Genomic DNA, 16,892 nt, shown 5'->3' with positions numbered 1-16,892 from the left:
GTCTGCTTCTCTACTTGTCGGCCCGGTGGTCACATCACTATTTATTTCCCATCCAAGTTCTTTAGAACCACAGTGTTTTGGAAGTTTCACTTCTTTTCTGTGATGGTGAAGGATGAAGAATATGTTTCTCCTCACATTGCTTGTTCGGGCCTCAGACATTACAATATCATTCCAGCTTGATGAAGGGAGGCCACAGAACTGCTGGCTTGTACAAACACTGAGCGAAGCTGCCAAATGGAACTGGTTTAAGAATGTCTCAAACCACATTTGCCACAACAGGAACTGAAGCTCGATGTACTAAATTCAGTCTAGAGTGCTCAGTCATACCAAACACAGATTCGAAGTGACTTCTAGTGACTGCACAACATTTTAATAGTTTTGGACGTGTCCTGAAGTGGTAGGATATTGCACGCTGCTTCATTCCAAACATCTCTTTGTCTAGATTGGGGAGTCTTAAAACTTCACAGTGCTACAAGAATAAACAGGTAATCCAAGCATTGTGGGAAACGTCTTCCGAATGTGACCCCCAAGGCCCTTCAAAATAAAGCCTGAAGCCTTCCTGATATAAATCACGATACCTGTGCACTCTGTGCAATGGATTCAGGTTGTCGCCCCCCACCCCCCACCCCCATCAACACAGCCACCCACAGTGAGAGAGTCTCAATTCTGCACATGCAGGCTGACGTCCTGCACTTACCTTCTCCCCCAGGTTTCCCTTTAAGCCCTGGTCAGTCACAGCAGACACAGTCACATGCACAGTGAGAAGGAGAGAGACAGAGAGAGGAACCAGGGTTAGCGAGGTTCTGAGAGGACACAGGCATGCAGCAGCCTGAGACGGAGCGTTTGGAGGATGGGGAATGGGACACACTGACGTACTGGAGCATTTTTGGTTGTTGAGGGGTGGAGGCTACAGGGGAACGGAAGCACTGGAGTGTTACACTGCTGGCCTGTGGGGAGTAATGGATAGTAGATGAGGGGGCTGCTAACTTTTCTCACAGACAGACTGGTCAGTGGAGGAGGTTGGAGGGGGGAAGGATAAGTCATGAAGAGTGAAAAAAAAAAAACGCTTCCTGTGAGAATCTAAAGGAGCACAATGTAGCTTTACACTGGGTGAAATATGGAAAACTCGGCTTGGGGCTCACAGTTTGAGCTGAACGCTGCTGACTGCTTTTAGGTAGGGATTGTTTTTCAAGAGAAAGCATTAGGGTGAGCTTAGAGTATGTAACCATACAAGGGCCAAGATTCTGGAATGTCTCCTTTGAGGACAATGCAATTTTATCGGTTTCTTAGTCAAAATGTTTAAGGAAGAGTAGCTGCTACGCTTCAGGGGGACATCTATATGACTATGTGGTTTTTGGATGACCCTGAATTCTGTTGCGACACATCATGCATTGTGCTAATCTGAAAAGTGGCCAATTCCAAATGCACAAATCTTATGAATGAGGAGGTAAAATAGAGCTCACAACTGTCTGTGGTTTTCAAATCTGTTTCTCTCGCTTTGAATATCTATATTGTCTCTCTTTGGATATATATATACAAAACTTTTCTTCCAAGATCTCCTCTAGGTTTGGCTGCAAATTTGACCTTCTCAGCATGTAGAGTGTAACTGACAAGAAAAAAAATAACTTTTTTGAAGTCTATTTTCTATTTAAAGTTCAACAAGTAAATCATTTTTACATGACTGAGCAGCCAAGACAAACTGAGTAATAAGGAGAGAGAATTTCTCATCAAATGCGGCCAGAAAGAACTCTTTTCTTCAGCCCTTGTTCAAATGTGACGGAAATATTTCAGACATCTCAGTAAGACATTTCCTTAACTATCAATGGTGGCAATGAAGTGGAAACCATTTTATGGCTGAATAAATAAGATAGAGTTTTTGGTTTATATCATATAGTTGTGCTGAAAAGCTACATTAAACATTTGGAAGGAATTCATGTGAAAGTTTGTGAATGCTTACATTCACAGTGCAAGCTAAAACAGGTCAAAACAAATTAGGAAGTGATAATCAATTATACTGGATGTTGTATATGACATACTTTAGCAATTAAAGCAAACATTAATATTGTCCAATCGGATCTGATAGAATCAGTATGGCCTTTGGCATAAATTACTGGTGTCAAAGCAAATGAGCTGTACAGTTAGCTACAAATGTTTAGCTTTAAATAATGGCATGCCACTGAGCATTGATGACCAATTATTCAAGACTACAGCAATATACAACAGACTAACTTGTTGGGCTTAGTGCATATCAAATCACTCACCATTCTTCCAGGAATGCCCATTGATCCTTTGTCTCCCTAGTGGTCAATGCAAAGTCAAGAGGAAAATCAGGAACAATAAATCTGACAGACTGAATCTCTACAATCTGCAGTTACTACCACTATCGCTAGAGACTAAATTACATTCAGCCACATATTCAAGTGGTATGGCTACGAAGAGTTGGAAATGTTAAGCTGACCAGTGTGACGCCAACTTAATGTCTATATTACTAAACATTCACCTACTGGTAAATTGAAAGCTGATGATGCACGCATGCCAAAGACTTCTTCAAAATCTAAAAGTTAACTACTTAAGAATTTGAAATGAACGTGTAGCAGACAGACATCAAGCGTCATCAGTGCTTACATGATCCCAATGAAAGCATAGAGTTAATGCAGCAAATATTGTTTTAGGGCCATTTCACAGTGCTTGCATTAGACAATGTTTGCTAGCTGACCATCACAGATGATGAAGTGACTGAGAAAGTGTGGGAGCATGACAGTTTGTTTCCTTTTGGAAGAGTTTAAAGGAATAGTTCACCTAAAAATGAAAATCCTGTCATCATTTATTCATCAGTATGTCACTTTAAACCCGCATGACTACCTTTCTTCCTCTAAAAAAAACTTGGATTTCCATGCTTCATTCCATGCAATTACAATGCACAGAAACTGAAGCCATCAAGCTTTAAAAATTATTCAAAAGCACCATAAAGGTATCATGATCATTGGAGTCAACAATAGAATGTTCTCCTTTTAAAGTTCCATTGAAATCCATACGGGTTTAGAACAACATGAGTCCTAAATGATGACAGAATAAAAAAAATTGGGGTGAAATATCTGTTTAACAACTATGAACTATGAAAACAATCCATCCTATCATAATTAGCTATCCACACTAATACACCCCACCACTTTCTTTAACTATGGAGAAAATCCCTAGAACATTTGGGAAATGAGATCCTGATATAATAAACGGTCATAAGGATTCACCATTTGTAGGCCTGGACTAATGCTTTTCCAAACATTTTACACTATGTAACATGGCCATAAACTCCTGCAATGTTGAAGTGACTTATTATGTAAGGCTGTCCATTCCTACAGCTGTTTTTATTTGCATTCCCGACGTTGCAGGTCAGTGTATTAGAAGGGCTGGGAGCGTTGACAGCTTGCTGACGACTCACTCGAGTAACACGTAATGGAAGGGGGGGATGGGCGATGGGGCGAGTTGGCTAAGACTCCATAACTCATCAGAAGTCAACAAAACATTTGCTCAAACAATGAATGAGCACATGGACTGTAGCTTTGCAGGTGCCTAGTTTTTAAAGTTTTAAAGCTGTTCAGATAAAGGTTCCTGGAAGTGTCCATTTAGTTGGACCTTCAGAGTTAATTCGCTGCCTGCCGCTGAACGTCCCAAGAGGAAAGTCACTTGACTGAATTCTCTTGGCTCTGTCCAAGGTGCTGATTTGAGATAAACTTAATACGGCTTTATGGCATTAATTAGTACAACTCTGAACTGTTAGTATAACGTAAGTATAACTTATTTAACAACTGTAGATAGATATATCTAGAGCTTTAAATTAGAAGTAGCTTGAAGTACAATACAAAGTCCAGACTTATCCAAATGAGCCCCAAAGTCCTTAACTACAAATCAGAAGTGTTAAATAGCCATATATATATATATATATATATATACACTGTATGTGAATGTGCAGCAAAGCTTAAATATACAAACCACAAGTATCCCCTAATAGTTCAACTAAGCGTGAAAGCCAATATCAATATTTTTTTGAAGTACTAATCTAATGGACACATTTTGTGTAAAATACTTGCCCCCTCTCCCCTTCCTACCCCTACCTTCCATCCTACAAAAATACAAATTTCCATCTCATTTCCTGACGATGCAATCAATCAAAAGCTTTGGCAAGGGATCACATTCACACTTTGACCAGACCTGTCAACAATTTAAACAAAACGTACACAAAAAAAAGATTTTCACAAGAAGAGCTGTCATGAGTGATGGGGGTTTGTAGGTTATAATTGGCAGGTAGGACTAGAGTTCACATACAATAAGATGGACTTCTTCTAACATGCTTTAATGAAAGACAGATGTGTTTGAGTTTTGGTTAGTAATATTAGAATTTCAGCAGAAATTCAGAAGAGTGGATCCAGACAGACATCAAAGGGCCAGAGAGAATACAATCATGTATAAAATACAATATGCTAACTTGAAGGAAAAGAGACTTGTCCATAAAGCCAAGCTAAGAGGCTTTACATTAAGTCTAGCTTAGCTTATCTGGTTTATGGCAATGTTCAGTGGGGTCCAAAAGTCTGAGACCACAGTGCACTACTTTGGAGTCATTCCTAATTTGATGCTTTTTCTACATTACAAATTGTTTTACAAGCATAACAATGGAGTGCACACGTTCATGTAGAACCTGATGTTCTTGTTTTCCAGATTTGAGAATGATCTAAAGAACATCTTAAACTTCAGTGGAAGCAAGATCAAACAATTTATAAATTTAGTCATATTCAAACTAAATATGACCAAATTATTAGTCCCCTATTGTTAGCCCCTCTTTTTCACTCCATTGTATATTGGCAATATTAAGAATTTGAGAAAATAAGCTAAACACTCTCAACGTAATACATTGGTTGTATATTCTCAGTCCCTTGGTTAAAGGGTGGCCTCAGTGTGTCCTAATAAAGAAGCTGTATATGACATGCTTTTCAAGAATATGCAACATAAATAATTTGGTATTTTTCATTTTGTGGTTGAATTGTTTCGATACAGCTTCTTAAAAATCAGACACTACTACAGAAAGGTAAAGTGCAAGAAAACCAAACAAGACAGAAAGACAGACAATAGGACACGTTATGAGACAGTTACCGGAAAGCCTGCTCGTCCAGGTGGACCCTGAAAAAGGGGTGAGAGAAATGGGTACAGAATAAAGAAAGAACCAGTCAACATTACTGATTAAGAAGAACCCAACACCCGGCCAAGCCATAATAAAATTAAGTCTGCTTTTACAATGATGTTGATTTCAATATTGAATAATGAAAACAATTTTTTTGAGTAATTCTGTGATCCAGCATTAAATTTCATTGTGGCAAGGCTCAAAGGTTGCAGCAGGAAAACACTCCAAAGAAGCATTCCACAAATGCAAACACCATCAAATGCTTTTACAACATAATTTTCTTTGGACCCCAGAAAATCTTTTTTAATATAATAACATGTTTATTTTTATTAAATGGCTTTTAACTTTTAAAAATAAATCACACAAAAATAATTTGAATCTATATATTTTTTTCCAGTAAAAATATACATTCTTAAAACAAGAATTTAATCCAGAACTGTTTTTCAAATAATAAATCTTAAATTAAGTTTAATTTTTATAACCCCACTGGCATTTTTTTTAACATCACTAATTATATAGTGATTTAGATTTAATTTAGTGATGTTTATGCTTAAAAGAATAATTAAAAAAAACATGCCAATGAGATAAAAATATATATAATATTGTCTGTATAATAATTAAAAAATTCAATATTTCCTGAAAATACGATTAATTATCTCACAATTTTCCCCTGTAAAATATCTTTATTAAGCGTGTATAAGAACTGGAAAAGACGGCAAAATACTGATTTTCTTCATTGTAAAAGTCAATTCAGTTCATGTCATCACTAATCATGATTGATATTTGAGTAAGATCATTTCAGTGTATTTAATAAGCATTTGGTGCTAGAATGAACAATGAATAGTACCACATGTCTGATTAAAAAAGATGTTCATTTAGGGGCCCAAGCATGCATGAAAAACAGTTTCACAGATGAGAATCCTTTATATCATGCTTGACTTCAGAGTCAATTGAGGAGATCGCTCTGGTTTAAATCAAATCAAATAAGTTTACTTCCTTCGCTGTGAGCTATTCCACTGTGGAAAAAAAATTTATTTAGTCATTACAGAGGTTTAGTGGTAAAAACCTGACAGCTGTTTGATCATTCAAAGAAAGATCCTTTCTGTTAAGACTACCATGACGCTCTTCATTATATGATGATGCATTTATAGTTTATTTCATGAGCCTGTGGAACTACATACTATTGTGTGTGTGAGTGTGTGTGTGTTGGCTTTCCTCTTGGGCTACAGTTTGGAGAGGGAAGCCATCTATCAAGCCTCAGCCCCGGGGAGGAAACTATTGCAGACGGACAAAAACATCCGTGGCACTGTCTTCTGTCTGTACACTTTGATTTGACCATACACCTTTCAAATATTAAAAATTAAAACTTAGTTAAAAAAATAACACATTTTTGTTTTATGTATGCAGAAAAAAAGATATGAAATATAATTGAAAAGCTAAGTTTTTGTTACACACAGCATCTATCAGTAAGTTTTCAGTGAATATATAGTTTGTTTGTACAGAATAAAAAACATTATGTCTATATAAAAGTCCCCATAAAACATGGAAACCTGTGTGTGTGTGTGTGTGTGTGTGTGTGTGTGTGTGTGTGTGTGTGTGTGTGTGTGTGTGTGTGTGTGTGTGTGTGTGTGTGTGTGTGTGTGTGTGTAATTGATCCAAAGTGACATTACAAACATTTCAAATAAATTATTTTCTTTTGAACTTACTATTCATCAAATAATTCTGCATTTTTTTTTATCACAGTTTCCACAAGAATATTTAGCAGCACAATTGAACATTGATAAGAAGAATTTTTCTTAAGAATCAAATTGGCATATTAGAATGATTGTGTAACACTGAAACCTGAAGTAACAATGCTGAAAAGTCAGCTTTGCATCATAGGAATAAATAAAAAAAAGATTTATTTTAAATTGTAATAATATTTCACAATATTACTGTTATTACTGTATTTTTAATCAAATAAATTCAGCCTTGGTGAGCATAAGAAACATTTAAAAATTGTACAGACCCCAAACATTTGAGAAAACGGCAGTTTCTTTCAGTTTTTCCCCTCTGTTTGGCCTAACACTTTGTTCATGGTCATCCAGTTTGAAATGTTGACTACAAACACGTTGGGAGTGGCTTTTGACGGCAACATGCACAGTGCATTATGGGTGTTGAAGTTTTCCTAATATTTGCCAAAAAGGGGAAGACAACAGCACTTTTTCTCTGTTTTATTTAGTCAGGTAGCACGTATTTAAAATGTATTTTCGCCTTTCTACTGCATAGGCAGATACGTTTTATTGAAAGCCCATTTTGCCAGCAGTGAAGTACCCTTTAAAGAGTTCAAAAAAGCAAAAACACTATTATTTTGTATTTATGTAACTGGCCAATGACAAAAATCCTGCTCTCTTTAAATCTAATTTGTATCACTGCTGAAGTTTGTGGGAAACAATGAAAGACCACTAATAGGATCTATAGGTTCAAAGGTCATAGGCACACATGTAAGGTATATGGGACCTGGACGCAGCTGGAAGGTGTTTATAAGCGGCGGTGTGTAGAGAGAGGAACAGATCTCTGCTGGATGTAGCTGCCATTTGGAGTGTGTATAGTGGTCTATGCTGTGTACGAGTAAGCTGGCTTATATGTGCCGTGTATATGTGAACGTGTTGAAGTATGCATAGCAGGTCTAAGGTGCAGACCCAGGTGGTGAGTGGGAGCAGGCCACTGTGGCCTGCTGGGCACTGCTCAGGCCGGCCCAGAGGAGCGTCTGGCGAGGTCAGAGGTCACCCACCGGAAGAACACTTCATTTGAGATCCACGGTAGCAGGGTACATGTGGCTCTCATTTAGCCCACAGCGCTGCTGGGTAAATGAAGGGGCACCCCAGAGGAAAACGGGGGCGAACGCTTCCCTAGAGCCCAACATTACATGGATAAGAGATATTCAGCGGACAAATCATCAAATACATCACCAGGGAAAACTAATTTAATTATGCTGTTCTTTTAAAACAAAGCAGCATAAAGTATTGTGATATTTTACATCACAATACTGTTTCGATATCATCATACCAAAAATGTATATATTTCGTTTTGATATTATTTTTGAAGAGACTTACTAACCCAGGTCAGAATATGCCTACTTCCCTACTACATAGTAGATAAAAATCAGTATGAGGAAGAGTAGTATGTCAGAATTTTAAGTATTCATAAAACAGCAAAAAGTACACAGATTACCTACTTCCACCGAGATTACAAAGTGCACATTTGATGAACACATAACTAACCTGTGAGGCCACTGGAGAGGATTTGTAAAAAGCAGTGAAGCAACGCATTGACACCGTTGTACAAAATTGTACAAAAGAAGTACCTACTCAGAGAGTATGTGATTTCGGACGCATTATTGTGGAGGTCAATGCATACTTGATTCTTTTAAACACACACAAACAGACTCACCTAAGAATATAATCGATATTATATCCATATATATAGTCCAATGCAGGTGAATGAGAAACAAATGTGTTAAAGGGATAGTTCACTCAAAAATGAAAATTCTGTCATTAATTACTCAAGTCTCAAAATCTGGACTAAATCACTCAATTCATATGGATTAGTTTTACGATCTCTTTATGAACCTTTTGAAGCATCAAAGCGGTAGTTGCATATCTGTCAATGGAGGGACAGAAAGCTCTCAGATTTCATCAAAAAGATCTTCATTTGTGTTCCAAAGATGAAGATGGTGAGTAATTAATGACAGAATTTTCATTTTGGGGTGAACTATCCCTTTAAGGATTGCAAAATTACAATTGACATTAAGCATAAATGATATAATACTGTATCACAAGGTCCCTGCTGATTCCCACCCCTAAGTGTTTCACCTGTAATGTTCAGCATGTGCTTGACATGACACGTTCCACAGGAGTTTTCAACACACTAACGAATGTGCTTTCTGTCAATGTAAAATGTTTCGTGTCACTACTAATTGTTTAAGGCTGGGTTTGGCCAGCCGTGCCTTCAAAAGTGGGCAAAGGGCTATGCTCCTGTGAGGTGACCTGTGAAGAACCCCAGACTATTATGTATTTAAACATTTAGTATTCACTTTCAGCGCACAGGAAAAAGCCAATTTGATGAAGTTTACAGCTGCCATCACATCAGTAAGAGTGTTGTCTTAGTGTTCTTGTTGGATAATCTGCAGTATATACTCTTCTAAGAATTTCCATAGGTCAGTGTAACAGGATGGCCCTCTATAGGGCCATTGATCAGGGACCAGGCTTGCCAAACTCCCTTTACTGAAAACAAACACTGTAGTTAAAGACATACTGACACTGATTGCCAATAGATCACCAAACTTGTTTAAAGAAGACTGACTTGATTAAAAGAATTCACTAACTATATCTAAACATTCTTACTTGACAACAGTAGAAATATCAACTTAATGTTTAAGTCTGTGTGCATTGTTTGACAGTACTTTCACCTGCCTTTCAGTTCTTTTCAATTTACCTTCAATTTATGGGTTATACGAGCAGGTGTTGGAATGTTTGTATACTAATGTGTATTTTTTGGGGTCCTGGAACGTGTAGCTCACCCAGAGGGAAAGTTTATTGCTCACAAGTTTCACTTTCATACCTCAGAAGACTTAAAAGAACAGTTCACCCCAAAAACTAAAATAAAAGTGTGTGAAAGGGAGAGGGGACACGCTCATTCCAGCTCCAACAATCACATAAAAACCCCATACAAAGTGGTCTTTTCGTGAAGACATGTCATGCTAGATTTGAGGTTCAATGATAATGAACATTATCATATGATTATTGAATATGTTACAACAGTAAGTAAATGATGACAGGGAGTTTCTGGTCACACTTTATATTAGGTGTCTTTAACTAATAAGTTGCATAAAAAATGGTTAGTACCTGTCGTGTTCAAATTGTATTGCAAAACACTTTTGTTGCTATTGAGATGGGATACGGGTAAGGTTAGGGACAGGTTTGGAGGTATGGGTAGGTTAAGGTGTAAGGGATGGGTCAACAGAGTAATTATATATGCAAATAAAGAAATTAATAACAACTGTAAATGCATACGTTTTTATATTGTGCTTATAAAAAAAAAAATGCCTGCATGTACACAATAAGGGCATTGTATATAATGATTCATTTAAATGTTACTACATAGTTAAAGACACTTAATATAAAGCGGGACAGAGTTTCTTATTTGGGTGAACTATCGGATAGTTTATGGAGAATCAAATCTAATGCATCCTGGCAAATCTGACAGCAGTTTGAGACATTGAAGTCTTGAAGACAAATGTGAGATTACTGGAGTCTTTTTAACAGTAGGTTTTAGCAGAAGTCTAATTTTCTTCTCATTGACTCTCATTGCTTTCTAATAGAAACAGTTAAAGAGACCCTATTTGTAATTTGTCTTTTCTGCGAGGAGTGTTTGCCTGTGGCTGCCGTTATTTCATTAATCACTCAAGCTCAACCTTCTCCCTCTTACTGCAGCTGTCCAACCGCACCTAATTTTGTACGGCCCAACTCTCTTTTCTCCTCTACTATATATATATATTTCTCTTGACCTTCTTTCTCACTATAACCTCATTAAGCAACATTATCCCTCAAAAGATATAAGTTGAACAGACTGTGTCTACCAATGCTGTAGTCTTCTATATTAGTGTCTAGCAAAATTACCAACGTCCAAGAGTCAGAAGAAAACATTGATATGTCCAAGATAATGCCATGCGATTTAATGGAGAAGTGTGTAATTTTTGTGGCACTCGAGTCACCAAACAAAATTGAAAAAAATGATGATTGTTTTCACTCAAGTCTCCTGAACACTCTACTTCTACGTCATTGGTTACCCAAACAGATAACCCTGCCCTACATTCACGTTATTGGTTGAATCAGTGTTGCCATGTTGGGATGCTTAGAATGCCTAAAACAATCAAAGCAATGTTTTGATAGAGCCAAAGAATCTCTGCTCATAGAAATTATAAGGAAGTATTTCAAAATCCAAAACTTGCCCACTTCACCTTTAACACAAGCTCTTCTGACGGATGAGAGTGTGGGTGTTTATATGTGTGGCGGAAGGAAATGTAATTAACAGTTTCCATTATGTAAATAAAAGTTTTGTAATCAGCACTCCATCAGCAGTGACAATAAGGAAAACGCATGAAAGATAAATTCACTCTCAAAACACACACAAATACACAGAAAGCCACAGAGTTTGAGTCACATTACCACAATCCAGTCAATGAAGGGACAACGTCTACTTACAGGAGGACCTGCAATAAAAACAGAGAGAAAGAGAGATTAGTCACACTGGAAAAAAAATATATATATATATAATCTTGAAAAATAGACACTCATCTTGTTTGGACCATGTGCACATTACATCAAACATTTTACAATGACTGATTTTATTTCCCAAAGAACAGGAAAAGAAAAACGTCACGCAAGTCTGAATTTTCGTAGTTCAACCAGAATCCGAAGTGGGTGTTCTGGCTGTTCTGATGAACAACGCCTCAGATTTCTCTAACCGTAAGACGATCTCTGAGGAAGATAACAGCTCACATGCAGGTAGTTTAACGAAGTGCGTCACAGCGTTTAAATAAAGCGTTAAAAAATGTGTTTATAATTTAGTAGATGACAGGATTGAAAAGCTCTCAGTGGGAAAGTGCTGCTTGTCTCTGGAACAGGGATGAGCAGTCTGTCCACCAAGCAACAGACCACTGAGAACTGAGTGGGAGAATACACCACATCACTGGAAGACTGCCGGCACAGATAAATCACACCCCTGTTCTGTCCACGCGAACCCCACCCAGACATCACAAACTGTTCATCTCCTTCATAACTAATGCTAAATCATACACTAGCATCGTAATACACAGTGGAAACAGATTTCATTAACATCGTTAGTCAAAAAAAAGGTTAAAAACACTGTTTTCCACAGTGATTCTGGTGGAAAATGCAGGATAGATTAAAACCTCTGGGAAAATACGTGTTAAATAAAACTATGGTTTTACGCTTTTATTGTTTGCAGAAAGCATAATGAAAATATGCTTCAATATTTAACAAATGAACATGCAAGGGTGAGGGATGTGTAGATCTTTGTGAAAAACATTGCTCCAATCCTGTAGAAACCATGAGCAGGATATCTTGGCTTTGAACAAACAATGATGCAGCTTGATCAAAATTAGTTAGATAGCCTTATGTTAAGTATTATAAAAGCTCAAATTCTGAGCACATGCATTAGTATGATTTACAGCCTCTTTTACATCCTTTAACCAAGAAACTTCAAATCAAAGCAGAAATAGATCACAGCTTCAAGCATGATTCAAGCTTCAAACTTTATCAATGAAGAGCAAACTCAAAATTGCTGATGACAAATCTTTTCCGCCTATGTAACTTAATATCTCCCAGAACTTCTCTTTTATAACTTATGTCAGGACAACTGCAAAAATGAAATCAGTCCGTTGAAGCAATTTGTTACAGAACTATTGAACTATTTGACCAGAATCATAAGGGTTCGTTCCAGGATTTTCATCCAGGAACCATTTTGTTCCTCTAAAGAGTTTGTAAAGATAACAACTCTCTCTTTCGTGGCCAGAAACTTAGGGGAGTAAGAGTTTGAATATTTGACTTGAGGAAAAAAAAACTTAATGGATGCAAGAGAGAACAAAAATTCCTTTAAAACAATTGTTTACTGTATTCCTCAACAAGAAGATCATCTACATTTGGACTGAACTCTGTGGATCACCGTGAGTCTGAATGGTGCATTAAATATGGCAGCCTTAAGTAATGGTGCAGTCACACCGGTGACGAAGCTTTCCTATGGGTCCATCATTATTCTTTCCTTTCCTGTTTTGAGAAGTCTGTATTTTCTTAGAAATCAGAACCTGCATTTATCAAAACTGCTGCTGAGGCAGCAAGCCCTATTTTAGACCAAAAAGCAAGAATAATGTCAAAGAACAAGTGAACAACACACACAATATATGTGTGGTCACGCAAGAATAGCTCTCTGAACATTCCATATCAATCTTTGTCATCATAAACACTCTCATTTTACCCATGTGATCCCATGACTCTTTACTTGAAACCACTTCATAAGCCAAAAATATAGAGGAATCTATAGGTCACAGAGTAGCAGACTCAAATGGACTGTCCTGCACACAAAAACATCTCATTGGCAGGCTTTATGCAACTTGCGGGACGAAAATGAAAATTAGTGCTGAGAATTTGTATTTTATTCTGCTATTTTACAATATTTTCTGTACTCTTTCGGGGGGAGGGGGGGTTGCAAAAATTGAACAGTTAGGGGTACAACAGCTTGTCACTGAGGCAGTAACCTCAAAAAGACATCTTTGTACCTTATTTACTCTTAACATGTTCATAGTAGTACATATTACTACTCTAAGGTACCAATATGTACATAAGACTTAGGGTGTACATAAGACATAAAGTTAACCCTTAAACTAATAAAAGTATAAAAAAGTACTTTTCGCGTAATTTTCTATTTCAGATAATCCCACACTAAATGATAAATAAAAGTTAAACAAACTGTGTTTGATCACTTTATACATGTCAGTCAGACAGTCTCTTCCTTTCTAAGCGGGCAGTTCTTGCTCTAATAGCTGCAAACAGTAACAGTCTTCATTTTTCAAGTCAAAAGTTTATCAACTCCTACAGTATAATTGTGTGAAATAAAAATACCATTTTGATGGATGTGACCCCAAACACCTTTCAGTGTTGCATCCAAAGGTTTCTGTTGTATTAATGCTATTAATTTTGCACTAGGACTCAATTCATCTCTAAATATATTATGTACAATGCTAGCATCTCTGAATGCTTTAAGCTTGTTTTCATGCTTATCTTGCTATTAAAAGCACATACGTAGCAGCTTATACAAAACAGCAATCCATGGAGTTGCAGGCACAGGCATATGATTACTAAAGACCTACCTGGAGCCCCATCACGGCCTTTCTTTCCCCTCAAACCAGGTCCTGATTGAAAAACAACCTACAATCAGTCCCAAAGTTATAGAATCTCGAAAGCAATAGCTCTATACCATAGTAAAGCCTTACCCTGATACAGTCTCTCAGAATTGGGACAGTACCCTTAGAGGGACAACGTTTCACCTTACAGAATATACCCCTAAAAGGTTACAGTAGTACTTTAAGTGTACATATTACTACTCGTAGGTGATAAATTCACATTTAGGGGTAGATAAGGTAAACTTGCAACTTGACAAACTGTTGCACCCCTAAAGCTTTTGCTGATTTTTTTCTGACAGATTTTTACAAGCAGAGCTAAGAATTGTATTTCAATACTTTATTATATAACGTTTTAAACCAACATTATATAATGTTGGCTAGAAATAACATTACAATTCTTTGGACCAAGATCCCCGTGGCTGCAATAATTAAAGGCAAAAACGGGGCTAAAAATACATCACCACAGAGTCGCGGCAAGTGGCAGTAGCAAGAAGCAGATAACGTGTCAAAAACTGAGCCTGTGCAGCCAGCAGTGGGATGAGTGGACACTTTGGTAGACTGTATACTGGGTGTGGAGATCCTTAAAGCCCCAAAGTGAAAGTCGAAACCGAGCACACAGACACGTGGAAGCATGTGTTCTGATTCCTGACGCATTCTGGACTTGAGTCCACTTCCTGCTCTACAGACAACCTTCATCCAAAGGCCAATTGAGCCTGGGCGTCAAAAATACCCCATGTGATGATGCCTAGAGGACTCTGGGTGTAAAACTATGCATGTCTAGGGGAGTATGTTTGTGTGAGAGAGCGAGAGGTGGTACACACAACAAACAACACCGAACTATAAACACAAGGAACATTTAATGCTTTCATTAAATGTTTAGGCAGTGCTATGCCAGTTAAAGTATTAATATCAAGCCGCATATCACAACCACCTGTTACCGTCCTTATGCAAGAGGACTGGAAAGTGATAGGAAATAGAGATCTTCTGTTGAATGCTGACACGCAGGCACCCGAGTCACCGGCCCCACCCCTTTTCATAGTACTGAACCCTGAATATTAAACTATGAGGAGGACCCAAATAGTTTGGTATCATTTCCTCCTAAAAAAACTGCAATGGTACTGCATAGAACTTTGGAAACTCTTTCATAAGATTTCTGTGGCAGCAAAATGTTGCACCGATAGTAGGGCTGCCAATACTATCATGATTTTTTTTTCCCCAATATTGTGATTACGATTTTAATCACGATTTTGAAACAATATTTCCTTACACACATACTGTACTTGTCTGTATACATTTATTGGAAGCCGGATTTATTGAAGCTATTTGCAAGCACCATGTCTTTGAATAAATGATACGTGACGTGTCGTTATTTCTTTATGTCTTTTTGAACTCTTTTTGTATGTTGTGCATTTCGCAAATACCTGTATTATCGATTTTTTGCTTACCTGGTTAGGAATGTGCCATTGTTATTCTATGTAAAAACACACTAGACTGATGTCCTTAACCGTTGAGTTCACGTCTTTTGCAGCATCTCGCTCATTGGCATGCTGTTCTACACGACACTCAAGGTAAAAATTCAACCTTTAAACCGTCTCTAGACCTGCGCCTTGACCGCGTTCTGTGTCAATGGCCCCATTCTGTTTTGCTGACAATAGTTTGACAGGTCTTGCAAGTTATCTGACTCGATGATATAGATCATCTTTCCTGTATCCAAAACATTCCAAAAACACAGATGTTGATTTATTTATTTTTTGGCCAAGTCCTTATCCTGCCTTGAATTCACCTTTCCTGTTTCTGTGCTTTCTTCCATGCCATAACAGTAAAAACGCTCTGTTCTGTTCTCACGCTTGATTTAGGCACGCAGCATTCAGATTGCACACTGAGGGCGCCTGCAGAAAAATTGCTTTCTGCGGTTTAAAAGTCACGCATGCTCACATCACGATACTCTATTTTATATAGAGTATGGAAATGGAAAATATTCACTATGGTACCATAAACATATTGTGAATCTCAAAATGTCCAGATTACATTTAACCCCAAAATTAAAAGGAAAAAAATTGCATTTAGAAAATGAAGACTATTTTTGTGTGACAATTAAAGCACATTTTAACAATTTTTTTAAGGCACACTTACTTAACCCAGCTGAAATACTGCCATAAAATGATCCGAGTACTGTTATACAGACCCAGGAATAACCTCAAGAATACCATACAACCTAAAATACCCATCCACTGCCAGCTCCACTCCCCTTATCATCTGCCAATTTCTCCAAATGCTCTGTCCTCTGATTGCCCCTGTACACATGCCATAGTGCCCGAGAATGAATGCTTCAGCTTCCAGACTTCCAAACTGCAAGCGCAGCACAGCAAAGTCCAAGCAGAGGATGAAACAGGGACATGAATAAAACAGCAAATGTTGTGCAAACAAAGCATGGATTCCTTTTCAGATATGGATAACTTCAGTGCAAGAACATTACACATGTTGTTACACATATGCATTTTAAGAATTATTTTATGATGTTTATGTACCTGGACATGTACAGGTCACATTAACCACCAATAAACGCTTTAAAATGCGTTTATTTTAATTTTTTTAATGAAATCTTAAATCTTATTGATCATGGAAGCCATAATTCAAGAAAGATAAATCTACAATTTAGTCAAAGTAAACTAGTTCTGCTTCAGTTGTGTGATGGTCAGAGGAAAAGAAGTGAACTTTTGCACTTTTGTTCTACTAAGATGAACAAAGTCTTCGCCA

General features: G+C 37.4%; 1 protein-coding gene across 25 annotated transcripts in view; it reads right to left on the bottom strand.

The window, feature by feature from the left end:
• The window catches only part of col13a1 (collagen, type XIII, alpha 1), a gene marked incomplete at its 5' end in the record, with an annotated part of 104,693 nt that overhangs the window by 48,011 nt on the left and 39,790 nt on the right, over nucleotides 1–16,892 (bottom strand). For 16 of the 25 annotated variants that reach the window (XM_081351144.1, XM_081351145.1, XM_081351130.1 and 13 more), the window contains 5 exons: nucleotides 698–724; nucleotides 2,262–2,297; nucleotides 5,146–5,172; nucleotides 11,383–11,426; nucleotides 14,103–14,144. The exons of 2 other annotated variants lie outside the window; for them this stretch is intronic. In XM_081351144.1, coding sequence (XP_081207270.1) covers nucleotides 698–724; nucleotides 2,262–2,297; nucleotides 5,146–5,172; nucleotides 11,383–11,426; nucleotides 14,103–14,144 — 176 coding nt within the window. Of the gene's footprint in view, nucleotides 1–697; nucleotides 725–2,261; nucleotides 2,298–5,145; nucleotides 5,227–11,382; nucleotides 11,427–14,102; nucleotides 14,145–16,892 lie in introns of those variants that run through there. 7 more of the 25 variants (XM_081351137.1, XM_081351138.1, XM_081351128.1 and 4 more) reach the window with 4 other exon arrangements.

The sequence above is a fragment of the Scardinius erythrophthalmus genome (genome assembly GCF_964197995.2).
Source record: "Scardinius erythrophthalmus genome assembly, chromosome: 21".
NCBI classification, from domain to species: Eukaryota; Metazoa; Chordata; class Actinopteri; order Cypriniformes; family Leuciscidae; genus Scardinius; species Scardinius erythrophthalmus.
Note: the sequence above shows the minus strand (reverse complement) of the source record. Positions and strands in the feature narration are given on the sequence as shown.